This window comes from Saccopteryx leptura, chromosome 6, assembly GCF_036850995.1.
Source record: "Saccopteryx leptura isolate mSacLep1 chromosome 6, mSacLep1_pri_phased_curated, whole genome shotgun sequence".
Classification (NCBI taxonomy): domain Eukaryota; kingdom Metazoa; phylum Chordata; class Mammalia; order Chiroptera; family Emballonuridae; genus Saccopteryx; species Saccopteryx leptura.
Genome location: NC_089508.1, coordinates 161,094,000 through 161,111,139, shown reverse-complemented (window position 1 = coordinate 161,111,139; position 17,140 = coordinate 161,094,000). Strand labels below are relative to the sequence as shown.

Sequence of the window (17,140 nt, the reverse complement as noted above, 5' to 3'; positions counted from 1 at the left end):
CATATTTGCTATGCAGTGACTCAAGTTCCCCCTGCCCTGAGGATTCAGAAAACACTGGCAACAGGGTCTTGGTAGCTTCACCAGATTATACACAAGACGACCACTACTTTCTGAGCTACAAATTTAGGATATGCCTTGTAATAAGCATGAGGGAACTTCTGTAACCAATGGAACAGAACATCCAGGAACAGAAAGACAGCAGCACAGGGTCCTGGTCCTCTCAATCCTGTTCCCTAAATGGCCTCCCTTTGGACAGGCTACAGCAAACAGCCAGGCCCCATGGATTCCAGTGTTGGAAAGTCGTTAGTGGAGTCCGGCTTGTGGTGGTGCAGTCGATAGTGTTGACCTGGATGAAACACTGAGGTGACTGGTTCAAAACCCCGAGGTCACTGGCTTGTCAGCATGAGCTCACTGGCTTGAGCAGGGGAATGGTCCACATGATCCCAAGGCTCGTCAGCTTGAGCCCAGAAGGTCTCTGGCTTGAGCAAGGGGACACTGCAAGACCCCAGTCAAGGCACGTATGAGAAGCTCAATGTACAACTAAAGTGAAAGTGACTATAAGTTGATTCTCACCCTCTCTCATCCCCTTTCTCCCTTCCAGTTTCTCTCTCTCTCTCAAAAAAAAATCATTATTGAAAAAGTCCACAAAAACTCTCACACTGCCAAAGGGCCCAAGGCCCCAGAACACAGTAAAGAACCCCCACTCCAAGGAGTCAGGCAGCATTCTCACTCACTCGGCAACATTTCTGAAGACCACCGACCTGAAGCCAGACCTCGTGCTGGGCACTGCTCGGTGGCACCTCTAAGAAACACACCTCCCTGATGGGACTACGGAGGCACCAGGGTGTGGAAGAGCAAGAGGACACTGGCCGGGGGCAGATGAGGGTGAGGCCAACACGTGGCATCTTATCTAAAGACTGCCCCTGCCTGCTGCAGGTGACACCTGCTCTCTCCACAGTGCACACCTAAAGATGCCGAGTTGCACAAGGACCAAGAACTGGGGACCAGTGGGGACCTGCCCAGTTAAAAGTGAGGTTCCTCTCGAGAGTCAGCTTCCCTACTGAGGCTCTGAGGCTGTGTGTCCCATGAGATGGAGAGACATCTCTAGCCCCCCCCCCCCAAAAAAAAAGTGCTACAGCTTCCATGGTGAGGTAAGGACATGAAGGTATAAAGGAATCTGAACGCTAAAAATTAACTGGTTAATGCAGAATTCTGCACAGGTATTTGGTTGTCTCCTCCCTTCATCCTAGGCACCTAAAAAGCACATCATAAAAATCAGAGGAATTGTTAAATCTGTGGCAAAACATTAAAGGAACACACCAGGATAGACCTCTAAAAGTCAAATGCTCTGAAACCATCACTTTGACTAAAAGAATTGTTCTGTGAGCCCTGGCTGGTTGGCTCAGTGGGTAGAGTGTCAGCCTGGTGTACAGACATGCCGGGTTCAATTCCCAGTCGGGGCACAGATGAAAAGTGACCATCTGCTTCTCCCCCCCCTCCCTCTACCCCTTCTCTCTCTCTTTACCTCCCATAGCCAGTGGCCCGGTTGATTCAATCATCAGCCCCAGATGGGGGTTGCTGGGTTTATCCATGTCAGGGCACATGCGGGAGTCTATCTCCCCTCCTCTCACTTAAAAAAAATTGTTCGGGCCCTGGCCGGTTGGCTCAGTGGTAGAGCGTCGGCCTGGCGTGCGGGGGACCCGGGTTCGATTCCCGGCCAGGGCACATGGGAGAAGCGCCCATTTGCTTCTCCACCCCCCCCTCCTTCCTGTCTCTCTCTTCCCCTCCCGCAGCCAAGGCTCCATTGGAGCAAAGATGGCCCGGGTGCTGGGGATGGCTCCTTGGCCTCTGCCCCAGGCGCTAGAGTGGCTCTGGTCATGGCAGAGTGACACCCGGAGGGGCAGAGCATTGCCCCTGGTGGGCGTGCCGGGTGGATCCTGGTCGGGTGCATGCCGGAGTCTGTCTGACTGTCTCTCCCCGTTTCCAGCTTCAGAAAAAAAATAAAAATAAAAATTAAAAAAAATTGTTCGCCCTGGTCGGTTGGCTCAGTGGTAGAGCGTCAGTCTGGCGTGCAGAGGTCCCGGGTTCAATTCCCGGCCAGGGCACACAGGAGAAGCGCCCATCTGCTTCTCTACTCCTCCCCCTCCTTCCTCTCTGTCTCTCTCTTCCCCTCCCGCAGCCGGCCGCAGCCAGGGCTCCATTGGAGCGGAAATGGCCCGGGCGCTGGGGATGGCTCCTTGGCCTCTGCCCCAGGTGCTAGAGTGGCTCTGGTCGCGACAGAGCGACGCCCCGGAGGGGCAGAGCGTCGCCCCCTGGTGGGAGTGCCGGGTGGATCCCGGTCGGGCGCATGCGGGAGTCTGTCTGACTGTCTCTCCCCGTTTCCAGCTTCAGAAAAATACAAAAAAAAAAAAAAAAAAATTGTTCTGTGTTTTATATGCTACATAGAAACTGTCTAAACTCCTTTCCATTAAGTCAACCCTTATACATTTCACATTTGCATAAAAATGGAACATATTAGACAAAAGTGTGCCTATTCAAGAATTTGATTTCTCTTTCCCATTCTTCTGTTTTATGTCACATACCCTAAAGACACTGCCTGGATCCCACTCACCATGACTGCAGAATCCCTTCTGTTCTCTGATTTGAAGAACAATGCATGAGGGACACTGGATTCTCTTACACTTGCTGTAAACTGAAAATCCCTTGAGACCAAGCCTGAGTTATACCCACCCTAATCACAAGAAGAACGTTCAGGAATGGCACAGCTATCTCCAGGGGGCGCTTTGCGCTGAGAGTTCAGAATCTGTCGTTTGCTTACAACTGTGTGCTGTGATATGGAATGTTTTTCTCAAACATACGAAAAAGAATAATTCAGTACTTCATTGGGAAAAGAACGAAAGCCAAGATTTCCCAAAAAAGCCATTGCTGCATTTTTGGCACCTGGAAAAATGTGCTTGCAAATGGGTTTTCTGTTCTGAAGTACCAGCACCTGTACCATGGCGGTCCTGCAGCAGTGTGGTTAGCCCCTTTCTCTGCAGGTACCAGCTGCCTGCTCCTCATTCTATCATGTAGAGCCACCAAGCCCGAGGAAAGCAGGCAGAGACAGGAACATTGGTATGCGGAACACACTGTCGCCTTATATAGGTCATTGCTGGAGGACTGTGCGGTGCGCGTACTTAGGCCCACTTCTGCTTCAAGCCCCACTGGCACTTGCATCTCCTACGCTCCAGCCTGTGGTTCCCTGCGGTGACAGGTAGTTTCAGCCCTACAAGTATCCAGCCACTGACTCTGCCCACAACCACTGTTCTCAGGAAGTCTGGCCTCCAGATAGCAAGCAGTGCAGCCAAGGGCAGCAGAGGCCCTGTTAAATGGAGAATGCATTTATACTTGCTCAACTCTAAGGAGATGGATTGAAATTTATCTGTGTGATAAACAGTGAGTTGCAGTTGACAGACATTTTCTATATGAATGCAATTTACTATGTCATTACCAGTTTATGTTGATATAATGAAATCAACTGTTTTTGTGAGGTGAATTACCCAGATTTATTTTTTGCAAATTCATAATTAAATGGCACTTAAATATTTCCTCTCTGTTTTCTGTCTGAGCATCATCATGCAGACAGTCTTCTGAAAAGTAGGCAGTTCAACTAGGATCATTTGTGAGGAAGAGAGATTTCGAAGCAGTGAAAAATGTATTTCACAAAGGAACTAAAGGTGATGATGTTCGGATTCTCTTCTCCCAAGTTTCACTGGCTCATAAAAATAACCAGAGCTTCTACTAGGACCTAGACTTTCTTCTAAACACAACAGCAGAAAGAGGGGTGGATGGTTATGGGGCCGTACAAGTTACAGTTGCAAATCCAACCCTGCACAGGGAGGGAAAAAACTCTGCCAGCCAGCTTTCTAATTCATGCTTCTGAGACTGAGAGCAGCCCTAGCATGAGGCAAACGACGCCAGTGCCCCCTCCCACTGCTCAGGAATCTGTGGTAACTGTTCATGTTTTCTGCTTTTAAAGAAAATGAAAACCAACACAGTATTATTGCTAGAATAATTTACCTGCTCAAACTTGGGGACGTTTTGATTGTCCATTATTGTAACTTAAGCAAAAGTAATTAGGAACATCCTCACACGCTTCTCTGGGTAACCAGCTCATTACCTGAGACAGCCAAGAAGTCATCAATGGAAGTAATGTCATCGACAGCATCTGTGAGAACACGGACTTGTTTTTCCCATTGTTCTTTAAAAAGATCCATGTTCTCTTGGGCCAGCTTACTCTGTGGTTTTGCTGCTAAAGCCAACGCAGCATTGATGACCTGCAAAGACAGTCAAGTTCACAGTTTACCTTTCTGAGTCATGAGAATACAACAGGTAGGATACAATGAGGAGAGTGGCCATGGCTTTAATGTGCACTTCACAGGACACGTGATACCACATTTCACCATAACTCAAAATGGAGCAGAGAAGTGTGTTAAACAATAGGTTTTTATATGGGTGTGTCGGAGCGACACATTTGAAATAGAAAAATATACTGATACATTGAAACAGTGGACAATTACAAACAAAAATATCTAATCTTTCCACTCTGTAACAGCAACTCTATAATTTTTGACATCATGTTTCAGGTTTTTTCTCATATAATATGTACGTATGTATGTATGTATGCATGCCAAAAAATACACAATTAGAATTATGTGCTATATAAAACTATCTTGTTTCTTCTTACATTTGTGAATAATACACTGTATTCTAAATTCAAAACATTTTTCTAATAGGCATATTTGACATATAATAACTAAAAGTATAGCCTGATCAGGCGGTGGCGCAGTGGACAGAGTGTTAGACTGGGATGTAAAGGACCCAGGTTCAAGTCCCCGAGGGTCACCAGCTTGAGCGTGGGGTCATTGGTTGAGCATGGGATCACAGACATGACGCCATAGTCGCTGGCTTGAGTGAAGAGTCACTTGCTCAGCTGCCCCCCCCACAAGTCACATATGAGAAAGCAATCAATGAACTAAGGAGCCACAACAGAGTTGATGCTTCTCATCTCTCTCCCTTCCTGCCTGTCTGTCCCTATCTGTACTTTTCTCTGGAGCTCTTGCTTAAAAAATATATATATACACACATATATAAAATTGGTTAAATTTTAAGTTATTTCTTTAAAAAAAAAAAGCTTTGCTGAGATATAATTCACATACCAAACAATTCACCCATTTAAATTGTGCAATTCAATGAATTTTAGTATATTCACAGCTGTACAACCACCTGCATGATCATCATTTCATCACCCCCAAAAGAAACCCTGTACCTGTCAGTAGTCATTTCCCATCTCCCTCTATATTCCTGAACCCTGTCTCCTGCAACCATTAACTTAACTTTGTCTCTATGGATTTGCCTATTCTGGACATTTAATGTAAATGGGATCACACTCATATGTGGATTTTGTAACTAGCTTCTTTCACTTAACGTCATGTCTTTGAGGTTCATCCCCATGCTGTGAAATGTATCAGTATTTCCTTCCTTTGCATTAATGAATACTGTGCCACTATATGGCTGTACCATATTTTATGTATCCATTCATCAGTTGACAGATATTTAAATTGTTTTCACTTTTTGGCTATTATGAACAATGAAATGCTGCTGTGAATACTCATATACATGTTTCTGTGTTTTCATTATTTCTGGGCATATAACTAGGAGTGTTTATATGGTTAACTTTATGTTTAATGTTTTGGAAACTACCTATTTTTCCTTTTTTATAAAAATAAAATTATTGCCATCCTAGTGGATGTGGAGTGGTATCTCATTGTGGTTTTGATTTTCATTTTCCTGATAACTAGAGGTGCACTTCTTTTTATGTACTTACAGCCCATTAGTATAAATTCTTGGGGGGGGGGCGATGCTTGAACCAATTGAGCGACTGGCTGCGAGAGGGGGAGAGAAGGGAGAGAGGCAGGGGAAGAGAAGCAGATGGTCGCTTCTCATGTGTGCCCTAACTGGGGATCGAACCCAGGATGTCCACATGCCGGGCTGACACTCTATCCACTTAACCAATCAGCAGGGCATAGTGTAAATTCTTTAGAGAAATATCTACTCAGATTCTTGGTATTTGTTGAATGAGTAATGAAAGTAGCATGAAACTGAGCTAAGAGAATTAAAATTTGTGAGTACATGATGCTTATGGGTTATTAAAAATAAATGTGTTTCTAATAATGCAACTTGGGAGGGAAGCAAAGAAGAGGAAACTGGTGATCTGGATGAGGCAGAAAAATAGGTACATAGAGACATTTGGGCATACAAACTTGAAGGGAAGAGTGGGTGGTATTTTTTTAGGTGACATAATACACATGCCGTCAGGTCATGTGTATAACTCCCAACAGACTGGAGAGATATTCCAAAGAGTTAGCCCCCAAAGACTGTGGTTTTAATAAACTGAAGAATTAGACTCACTAGGCTGGTGCAACTGTTACTCTTCCTCCTTAAACAACTGAAAGTGACAATCAGGGATGAAAGAGTCCTAGGCATAAGGGGACTATACCATCCCAGTTATTAATTACTAATAGCTCACTACTTTCAAAAGTATACAGGTTTGGCCCAGAGGTGGATTAAGGTCGGTTGAGGTCCCAGGTGCAGAAGAAAATATTGGGCCCCCTATCATTATAAAAAAGTGTTAAGGGTGGGGTTTTGTGGGGCCCTTCATAAGTTGGGGCCCAGGGTGTGTGCCCAGTGTACCCACTGTTAAATCCGCCTCTGGTTTAGCCTGACTAGCAGTGGCACAGTGGATACAGCAGCAATCAGGAACAATGAGGCTCCTGATTCAAAACCTGAGGTCACCTGCTTGAGCACAGGGTCATCAACAGGATCCTGAGGTTGCTGGCTCAGCTGAACCCAAGGTTTCCAGTCTGATTCCCACTCAAGGCACATAAGAGAAGCAATCATACACAACTAAATGGAGGAGAGTTGATGTTTCTCTCCCCCTGCTTCTCTCTCCCTTTCTCAAAATAAATAAGTAAACAAACAAAAGTGTATAGGTTTGGACAATAAATTATTTGGAAGAAGAGACATCCTTTCTTTCTTGTGTTACGCTGTGGCTCCTATCGTTTCATCACTTCAAGCTTATTCTTTGACTTTCTTCCTTCTTGCCATTCTTTCCAATGGGTGCTTCACCACTGTGGACTACTCACTTCATTAATTAATTTGTTGATTAATTTCTGTATCAATGAATCAGAGTGAATATTTGGTTGAAGAATGAAAATGTTTCCAAAGAGAGCCAAGCAAACATGGGCAGGGACTTAATTATATGTTTTAAATCCTAAGATAATTTTCCATTACAAGGAAGAAATTGCTTACTTTATTCTATAATACATTTTATTTCATACAGTATAATGGAGGAACAGCGCCTTGCCTAAGGTCACTGTTCTCATTTTGAATATAACATTGTTTAGAAAGGACACCTGACACTCATTGTTGATGACTCTTAGCACATTAAAAATAGAAATTTAACCCTACTTTAAAAAAAATTTTTTTTGACAGAAATAGAGTCAGAGAGAGGGACAGATAGGGATAGACAGACAGGAAGGGAGAGAGATGAGAAGCATCAATTCTTTGTTGTAGCACCTTTGTTGTTCAATGATTGCTTTCTCATATGTGCCTTGACCTGGGGGCCAAAGCAGAGCAAGTGACCCCTTGCTCAAGTCTGCGACCTTGGGCTCAAGCTAGTGACCCCACACTCAACTGGTGAGCCCATGCTGAAGCTGGATGAGCCTGCACTCAAGCCCGTGACCTTGGGGTTTAAAACCTGAGTCTTTCATGTCCCAGTCTGATGCTTTATCCACTGCACCACTGCCTGGTCAGGTTTAACATACTACTTTAAATAGTCATCCAAGATAACACTTTGTAGAGAAAATCCAGAATCATTTATCTTAAAAAATCAAGATGTTATTGTTTGGGGTTCAGGCAAGCTGGCTCAGTGGGTAGAGCATCGGCCCAGTGTGTGGATGTCCTGGGTTCAATTCCTGGTTAGGGCACACAGGAGAAGCAACCATCTGCTTCTCCACCTTCTCCCCCTCTTGCTTCTCTCTCTTCTCCTCCTGCAGCCATAGCTCGATTGGAGCGAGTTGGCCCTTGGTGCTGAGGATGGCTCCATGGTCTCCACCTTAGGCACTAAGAAGAGCTCAGTTGCTGAGCAATGTAGCAATGCCCTAGATAGGTAGAGCATCACCGTATAGTGGGCTGGTCAGGTGGATCCTGGTTGGGGAGCATGTGGGAGTCTGACTCTGCCTCCCCTCCTCTCACTGAATTAAAAAAAAAGAAAAAGATTACTGGTTACTGGTTGGAAATTAAAAAAAAAGAAAAAGGTTACTGGTTGGAATACCTACTCTCACCACTAGCTAAATAATAATATATGTATAATGGCCTTTCTATTGTAGTTAATGAAGTAAAATGGGAAAATGAAATAGAAAAAGCTGTCAGAAAGGAAAAAACAGTCTGACCAGGCGGTGGTACAGTGGATAGAGCGTCCGACTGGGATGTGGAGGACCCAGGTTCGAGACCCCGAGGTCGCCAGCTTAAGCGCAGGCTCATATGGTTTGAGCAAAGCTCACCAGCTTGGACCCAAGGTCATTGGCTTGAGCAAGGGGTTACTCGATCTGCTGTAGCCCCCTGGTCAAGGCACATATGAGAAAGCAATCAATGGACAACTAAAGTGCCACAACGAAAAATTGATGATTGATGCTTCTCATCTCTCTGCGTTCCTGTCTGTCTATCCCTCTCTCTGACTCTCGCTCTGTCTCTGTAAAAAAAAAAAAAAAGGGGGGGGGGGGATCATTGCAAAAATGCAAATGATTTTTTGTTTATCTACAGAACTGAAGAGAGTAAACTGAAATAACTCTTAGAATTAATAAGAGTTCATTAGGGTAGTTAGAGACAATATAAATATATAAAAATTACTTATTTCTATAAATGCCAGAAAAAGTTAGATTATAAAATGAGGGAAGTGACAGATTTTCATGAAAGCAATTAATAGGAAATATATGGGTTTAAATTTGTAAAGAAACCCCAAAGTGACTAAACTTTTGAGCCATATTAAAAAAACAAACAAAAACCGCCTGACCAGGCGGTGGCGCAGTGGATAGAGCATCGGACTGGGATGCAGAAGACCCAGGTTCGAGACCCTGAGGTCACCAGCTTGAGTGCGGGCTCATCTGGTTTGAGCAAAAGCCCACCAGCTTGAACCCAAGGTCGCTGGCTCAAGCAAGGGGTTACTCGGTTCTGCTGAAGGCCCACGGTCAAGGCACGTATGAGAAAGCAATCAATGAACAACTAGGTGTTGCAACCCGCAATGAAAAACTAATGATTGATGCTTCTCATCTCTCTTCATTCCTGTCTGTCTGTCCCTGTCTATCCCTCTCTCTGATTCACTCTCTGTCTCTGTAAAAAATAAATAAATAAAATTAAAAAATAATAATAATATTAAAAAAAACAAACAAAAAAAAACAAAAACTGAGTTAATAAAACTACATTCCACATTTAGGGGTAGAAAGACTGACTTATATAATCAGAAATTAACATGAAGCAATAATTAGCCGAAAACAGCCAAAAAACCTTGGGGCTAGAGAGTAAAAATAAGGAAGAGAGATAATTATTGTATAATATAAAGCTAATATACTATAAGGCCCTGGCCGGTTGGCTCAGCGGTAGAGCATCGGCCTGGCGTGCGGGGGACCCGGGTTCAATTCCATATAGGAGAAGCGCCCATTTGCTTCTCCACCCCCCACCCCTCCTTTCTCTCTCTCTCTTCCCCTCCAGCAGCCAAGGCTCCATTGGAGCAAAGATGGCCCGGGCGCTGGGGATGGCTCCTTGGCCTCTGCCCCAGGTGCTAGAGTGGCTCTGGTCGCGGAAGAGCGACACCCCGGAGGGGCAGAGCATCGCCCCCCTGGTGAGCAGAGCATTGCCCCTGGTGGGCGTGCCGGGTGGATCCCGGTCGGGCGCATGCGGGAGTCTGTCTGACTGTCTCTCCCCGTTTCCAGCTTCAGAAATATACAAAAAAAAAAAAAAATCATTAAAGCTAATGTACTATAATTAGAACATAAAAGTCTAAAAACGGTCCTTATCATAGAACAAGATTCAGTGTATGATCCATGACATAACATATCAATGATGAAAGGCACAGTATTTTTAAGGATTTTTAAAAAATGATTTTTTAAAGAGAGAGGAAAGGAGGGAGGAAGGGAGAGAGGCGGGGGGGGGGGGGGGATTTGGTGTTCCACTTATTTATGAATTCACTGATTGATTCTTGTATGTTTCCTGACTGGGGTCAATCCCACAACCTTGGCATATCAGGACAATTCTCTAACCAACTGAGCTACCAGGCCAGGGCAGGCACATTATTTTTACATTTGATGGGCTATTTTGAGAAAAGGTTATAGCCTCACTATTTATGTGCTAAGACTGTGTCCAAATAGGTAAATTAAATTTATATTTATTTGTGGGAGACTGCAAGCGGCAAAGCCTTTGTAAGTTCGAGGCTTGGCAAAAGGCTAAGTTCTCCCCCCCACACTTACAATATTGACTATAAGGCTGAGTATCTGAACTTATCCCAACTCCCCACTTCACTTGCTAGAAGCAATTTACATGCCTTTCCCCTCATCCTTTGTTTGTTCAGATGTTGGTTGATTTCACTTAAGCATGGTGGGGGGATTACCTTCTACGCCTTAAATGGATTCCTGTTTATGCCTTAGGAGAATTCCTGTTTTTGCCTCAGATGTGTGACTCTGTATGGGAGACTTCCTTATTTGCATATGGCTATATAATGAAGCAAACGGGGACTGTTTTGCTCTGACTTGCCATCAGCTTGCAGAGGCTTCCCGATCCCATCCTTTTTCTCTTTAAGGTTATTTTCTTCATTCCGCATCATTTTCCCTCGGGGACCTGGGATTACTAGCTGTGCTGGTTTGTGGCATTTATTTATGCATTTCCTAAACAAAACTTAAATAGAATGTCTTTTTTTATTCATTGAATTGATCAGAATACAGATTTCAGGTGTGTAACTCAATAAAACATCATCTGCACTCTGTATCATGTGCCCACTGCCCCAAGCAAGTCTCCTTCTGTCCCCATTTTCCCTGTGCCCACCTCCACCTACCCGTACCCCACTCCCCTCTGGCTATCCCCACGCTGTTGCCTGTGTCTATGTGTTACATGTTTTTCTTTTAGCTTAATCCCTTCACTGTGTCATCCAGCCCCCAACCCCCTTCCCTCTGACAGCTGTCGGTTTGTTCTGTGTATCTATGTCACCATTTCTTATGTCTTAGAATCTAAGCAAAAATCTTCCTCTATTTCCAAATAACAATGAGAAGTACAACTTTTTAAAAAAATTTTTTTTAATGAGAGAAAGGAAGGGAGAGAGATGAGAAGCATCAACTCAGAGTTGCATCACTTTAGTTGTTCATTGATTGCTTCTCATACGTGCCTTGACCAGGGGGCTCCAGCTGAGCCAGTGACCCCTTGCTCAAGCTGCGACCTTGGGCTCAAACTGGTGACCTCAAGGTTTCAAACCTAGGACCTCAGCATCCCAAATTGACATTCTATCCACTGCACCACCACTGGTCAGGCTTCTTTTTTTTTTTTTAAGACATTGATTTTAGGGAGAGAGGAATGGGAAAGAGGGAGAGAGAGACAGAGAGAAAGAAAGGGGGGAAGAAATAAGTAGTTGTTTCTCATATGTGCCTTGACCAGGCAAGCCCAGGGTTTCAAACCAGCGTTCCAGGTCAATGCTTTATCCCCTGCATCACCACAGGTCAGGCAGAAGTCAATTTATAAATTGGACTATATTGCCTCTGTATTTAAGAGCATATATATACTGTGTTAGGTAGATCAGTAAGAACACCAAAATAGCAGTAGAAAATAGGGAAAAATCTTAGCTCATGAACCAAATGACTAGGAAACAACAAAGGCAAAAAATGGAGTCTCACAAAGAAATGTGACTAGAGGGCTTGATGAACCTAGTAGGTTCTAAGACCAACTCTGAAATGCCATCTGCTCTAGAACTTCCTGTATTCACTTGCAAAATACAGATAATAGCACCCACCCCTAACTCATGAGGACTACATCTACAGCACTTTCTCAGTGAGATCTTTCTTGGCCATCCTACATCATTTGTGGGATGTAGTTAAAGTGGTGCTTTGAGAAAGATTTATAGCATTAAGTATTCATTAGAAAAGATCTCAGCCCTGGGTCAGATAACTCAGATGGTTAGAGTATCATCCTGAAGTGCAGAGGTTGCCAGTTCCATCCCTGGTCAGGGCACACACAGGAATAGATCAATGTTCCTGTCTCTGTCTCTCTCTCTCCCCTCCTCCCTTCTTCTAAAATCAATAAAATAAACATTAAAAAAAGGTCTCAAATTAATGATCCAAAGCAAGCAGAAGGAAGAAAATGAGAAAACCCCAGGCCAGATGGCTTCTTTGGTAAATTCTCCCAAACATTTAAAAAAGGACAAATACCAATTATACAGACTTTTCAAGAAAAAACACAAGGAAGCACATTTTACAACTTTTATGATATTAAAACCCAACGTTACAAAAAAAGAAGGAAACAAGACCAATACAAATAAGCAAGCCTGATAAGGAGACGGCAGTGTCTCTTGAGAACTGTTACCTACAGATGCTCTGTGTGTGCACACACTCACGCAAGTGCAGGCGGGGGAGATACAGAAAATACTGAGACAAACTTTGGGTCAGAAGCATCTCGTTTGAGCTCTTCTGTGAAATTACTTTGTAAGAGAAGATTAGAGAATATCCAAAGTGCAAAAGTGAGATGATTCAAAGGCAGATAGCCCTATAATTGTGAAATCAGAGGAGTGAGAGCTGAGGCCCCAGCTGCCCCGGGGCACGTGCCTCGGATGGTCTTTGAAGATCAGTCTACAGTATGTCCGTAAAGTTATGGTGCATTTCTGACCGGTCACAGGAAAGCAACAAAAGATGATAGAAATGTGAAATCTGCACCAAACGAAAGGAAAACCCTCCCAGTTTCTGTAGGATGATGTGGCAGCATGTGCGCATGCACAGATGATGACGTAACACCGTGTATACAGCGGAGCAGCCCATGGCCATGCCAGTCGAGGTGTGGATGGTACAGAGGAAAGTTCAGGGTGTTCTCTGGCTCATTAAATTCGAATCCATGACCAAAGTGCAACGTGAATATTGGTGCGTTTATAACAAAGCGCCACCACAAAGGAATAACATTATTCGATGGGATAAGCAGTTGAAGGAAACCAGCAGTTTGGTGGAGAAACCCCGTTCTGGTAGGCCATCAGTCAGTGATGAGTCTGTAGAGGCTATACGGGATAGCTACCTATGGAGCCCTAAAAAATCTGTGTGTGAGCCCACATCGAACTGCACTGAATAGATATGAAACTGGGAGAGTTTTCCTTTTATTTGGTGCGGATTTCACATTTCTATCTTCTTTTGTTACTTTCCTGTGACTGGTCAAAAGTGCACCATGACTTTACAGACACACTGTATATACCTATAATGAACTATTACAGAAACTAAGAAAACAAACCCCCCCAAAAGAAAAAAAGGTACCTAGAAATAATTTAAACAAGGAAGTAAAATACGTGTACTCAGAAAATTATAGAATACTTAAGAAAGAAATTGAGGAAGATACAAATAAATGGAAGCATATACCATGTTCATAGATAGGAAGAATTAACATAATTAAAATGTCCATACTACCCAAAGCAATTTACAGATTCAACACAATTCCTATTAAAATACTAACTGCACATTTCAGAGATCTAGAACAAATGTTCCAAAAATTTACATGGAACCAAAAAAGACCACAAATAGTATCAGCAACCTTGAGAAAGAAGAACAAAGTTGGAGGTGTCACACTATCTGGTATCAAACTATACCACAAGGCTAGAGTAAATCAAAACAGCATGGTACAGGCATTAAAAAAGCATATAGTCCAATGGAACAGAATAGAGAACCCAGAAGTAAACCCACACCTTTATGGTCAATATTTGACAAAGGAGGCAAGAACATACAATGGGGTAAAGACAGTCTATTCAATAAATTGTGCTGGGAAAATAGGACTGATACATGCAAAGAAAAAAAACAAGACCACCTCCTTATACCACACAAAAGAATAAACTCAAAATGGATTAAAGACTTAAATGTAAGTCACAAGCCTGACTGGTGGTGGTACAGTGGATAGAGTGTCAACTTGAAACGCTAAGGCCCCAGTTTCAAAACCTCAAGGTCGCCGGCTTGAGCAAGGTGTCACTGGCTCGGCTTGTGCCCCCAGTCAAGGCACATATGAGAACCAATCAATGAACAACTAAAGTGAAGCAACTATGAGTTGATGCCTCTCACTCTCTCTCTCTCTCATATAATAAACATATAAATAAACACATAAATAAATAAACATAAGCCACAAAACCATAAAAATTCTAGAAGAAGAAGAAAAAATCCCAGAAGAAAACACAGGCAGTAAAATCTCAGACATTTCTCATAGCAATATTTTTTTATGATTTCTCTCCTTGAGCAAGGGAAACAAACAAAAAAAAAAGATGGGACTACATCAAACTAAAAAGCTTTTTGCACAGCGAAGAAAACAAAATGAAACTCAAACCACTGAATGGGAGAAAATATTTGCCAATGCTACATTTGATAAGGGGTAATTTCCAAAATTTATAAAGAACTTATACAACTAGACACCAAGAAAACAAACAATCCAATAAAAATGGAAAAAGATTTGAACAGACACTTCTCCAGAGAGAATATACAGATGGTGAACAGACATATGAAAAGATGACCAACGTCACTAATTAGAGAAATGCAAATTAAAACCACAATGAAATATCACCTTGTGCCTGTCAGAATGGCTATCATCAATAACTTAATAAACAACAAGTGGTGAGGATGTGGAGAAAGGGAACCCTCCTACACTGTTGGTGGGAGTGCAGACTGGTGCAGTCACTGTGGAAAACAGCATGGAGTTTCCTCCCAAAATTAAAAATGGAACTGCCTTATGACCCAGCGATTCCACTTCCGGGACTATCTCCAAAAAAATCTGAAACACTAATTTGAAAGAAAATACGCACCCCTATATATACTGCAGTGTTATCTATAATAGCCAAGATCTGGAAACAGCTCAAGTGCCCATCAGTAGACAAGTGGATAAAAATGCTGTGGTAGATTTACACAATAGAATATACAACTTGGTGGTCAAAAAGGAGAAAATCTTACCTTTTGCAACCCCATGGACAGAAGTGGAGACTATTATGCTAAGTAAAATAAGGCAGTCAGAGAAAGACAAATACTGTGTTTTCACTTATATGTGGAATCTAATGAACAAAATAATCAAAACAGAAACAGAATCAGAGGTACAGAGAATAGATTGACAGCTGTCAGAGGGTAGGGAGAGGTAGAAAAGAGCAAAGGGATGATAAATGGTGGAAAATAGAGACTACTTTGGGTAATGAGCACAAAACGCAGTATGCTGACAATGTGTCACTGAACTGTACACTTGAAACCTGTATGATTTCATTAACCAATGTAACCCCAATAAATTCAATTAAAAGAAAAATAGGGAGGGAGGGAGAGAGGGAAAAAGGGTTGAGAGAGAGAAAGAGAGAGAGATAGTATTTCTAAAATGCCCTCTCCTCAAATTTTAAAGACTCAAGCATCAGGCAGGAACCTGTTGTTGACAGTTTTTTCTTTTTCTTCCCTAGCCAGAACCAAATGAATTGAAAAATTGAAATACTTGAAGCAGCTACCATGGACTAAGACTTGGGCTTATCCACAAGCAAGACAATGTTGGGGCTATATGGGAATACAGATTCAGGTCTTTCCCAAAACAGGGTTCTCCTTGTGAAAGTGGATAAAGCTGGGGCTCTCTATGCAGATGGGGCAGGACCCCTTTCAAATGAACACACAGAGAGAGAACGCAGCCACAAAGTAGAAGCCAACGCAGGAAGAGAGGGAACTGACTGACTTGTTTCTTGTTCTCAATAACATGAAATTATCCCCCCAAAAGTGGATGCTTTCTTTCCCCAAGCAACAAAATAAAGCCACTTTTGGTTTACTTCCTCAACTTTAATCTCCAATATTTAGACTTAAGTCATTTTACTACTAAAAAGTTGGTACTCTAGAACAGAATTTCCCACTTCCAAAAGTTAATCTTGGTACAGGGCAACCTGAAAAATGGGGATTAAAACCCCTCTAGAAGTTCATCTGTCCTCTCTCCCCTCCAGAAAGAAACAATGAGGACCAGGAGCCACCTCTGATCTGTGGGAGGGGCCACCGCAAGGCAGCCCCTAGGGAGCCGCCTGCAGAGGGGCCAGGGCTGCCTGGGCGTGAAGCAGAGACACCTACAGAAAGCCTAGCATCATTCCATCCCTGGGTATCTGCTGACAGCAGAATCGCAATAAAGAAACAGACACTTGAATGTAACTTTTTGTCTACACGTTACAGCATCTTAAATACCACCTTAAACTCCTATCAAATTAACTAATCTAGTTTAGTTTAGTTAATTAACTTGCCTGGAGTCTGTTTATCAAAGAAGCCATTGACTGCAGAAGAAAACACCTCAGGGCTAGAGCCCCCACCCCACGAGCCTAAACTCACTGTCTCCATCTGGACCAGAGAAAGGAGAGAGCTACACTCACATCCTATTCCCCAAAGCGACAGCAACCTTGAAGGGGATGTCCTCTGAGCACGAAACACTGGAGCAGGGCAGGCCAGACACAGCTCCCTGAAGGACTGGTTTACCCTCCTCAAAGAATTTTAATACCTTAAAAATTTGTTACCAATCACTTAAAATTGAAACTTGAAAGAAAAATCTGGACTGCTAACTTCTCTGTAAAAATAATGAAAGGACCTGGCATAGTGAACAGGAGTGAGGTCACAGCTGCCTTGTCTAGAAATGGAACATGGCAATGCAGATGTCATTCCCACGCCTGCAAGTGGCTCCTGTGTCTGCCATCCCTGCACCTGGCCAGTCCTGTGTCTGAACAAGGACAGGAGTGAGCCCAAGGCAGAGTCTGGGAGAATATTCACACCTGGAGAGACACTTCTTCATTCAGGACATACACCCAATACCAACTGTGGCCTGGGTATGGTCTGTCTAAACC

The 17,140-nt window shown here is 43.2% G+C and overlaps 1 protein-coding gene across 2 annotated transcripts in view; it reads right to left on the bottom strand.

The window, feature by feature from the left end:
• The window catches only part of CTNNA1 (catenin alpha 1), a 223,156-nt gene that overhangs the window by 15,108 nt on the left and 190,908 nt on the right, over positions 1-17,140 (bottom strand). For both annotated transcript variants that reach the window (XM_066342973.1, XM_066342974.1), the window contains exon 11: positions 4,160-4,316. In XM_066342973.1, coding sequence (XP_066199070.1) covers positions 4,160-4,316 — 157 coding nt within the window. The remainder of the gene's footprint in view (positions 1-4,159; positions 4,317-17,140) is intronic.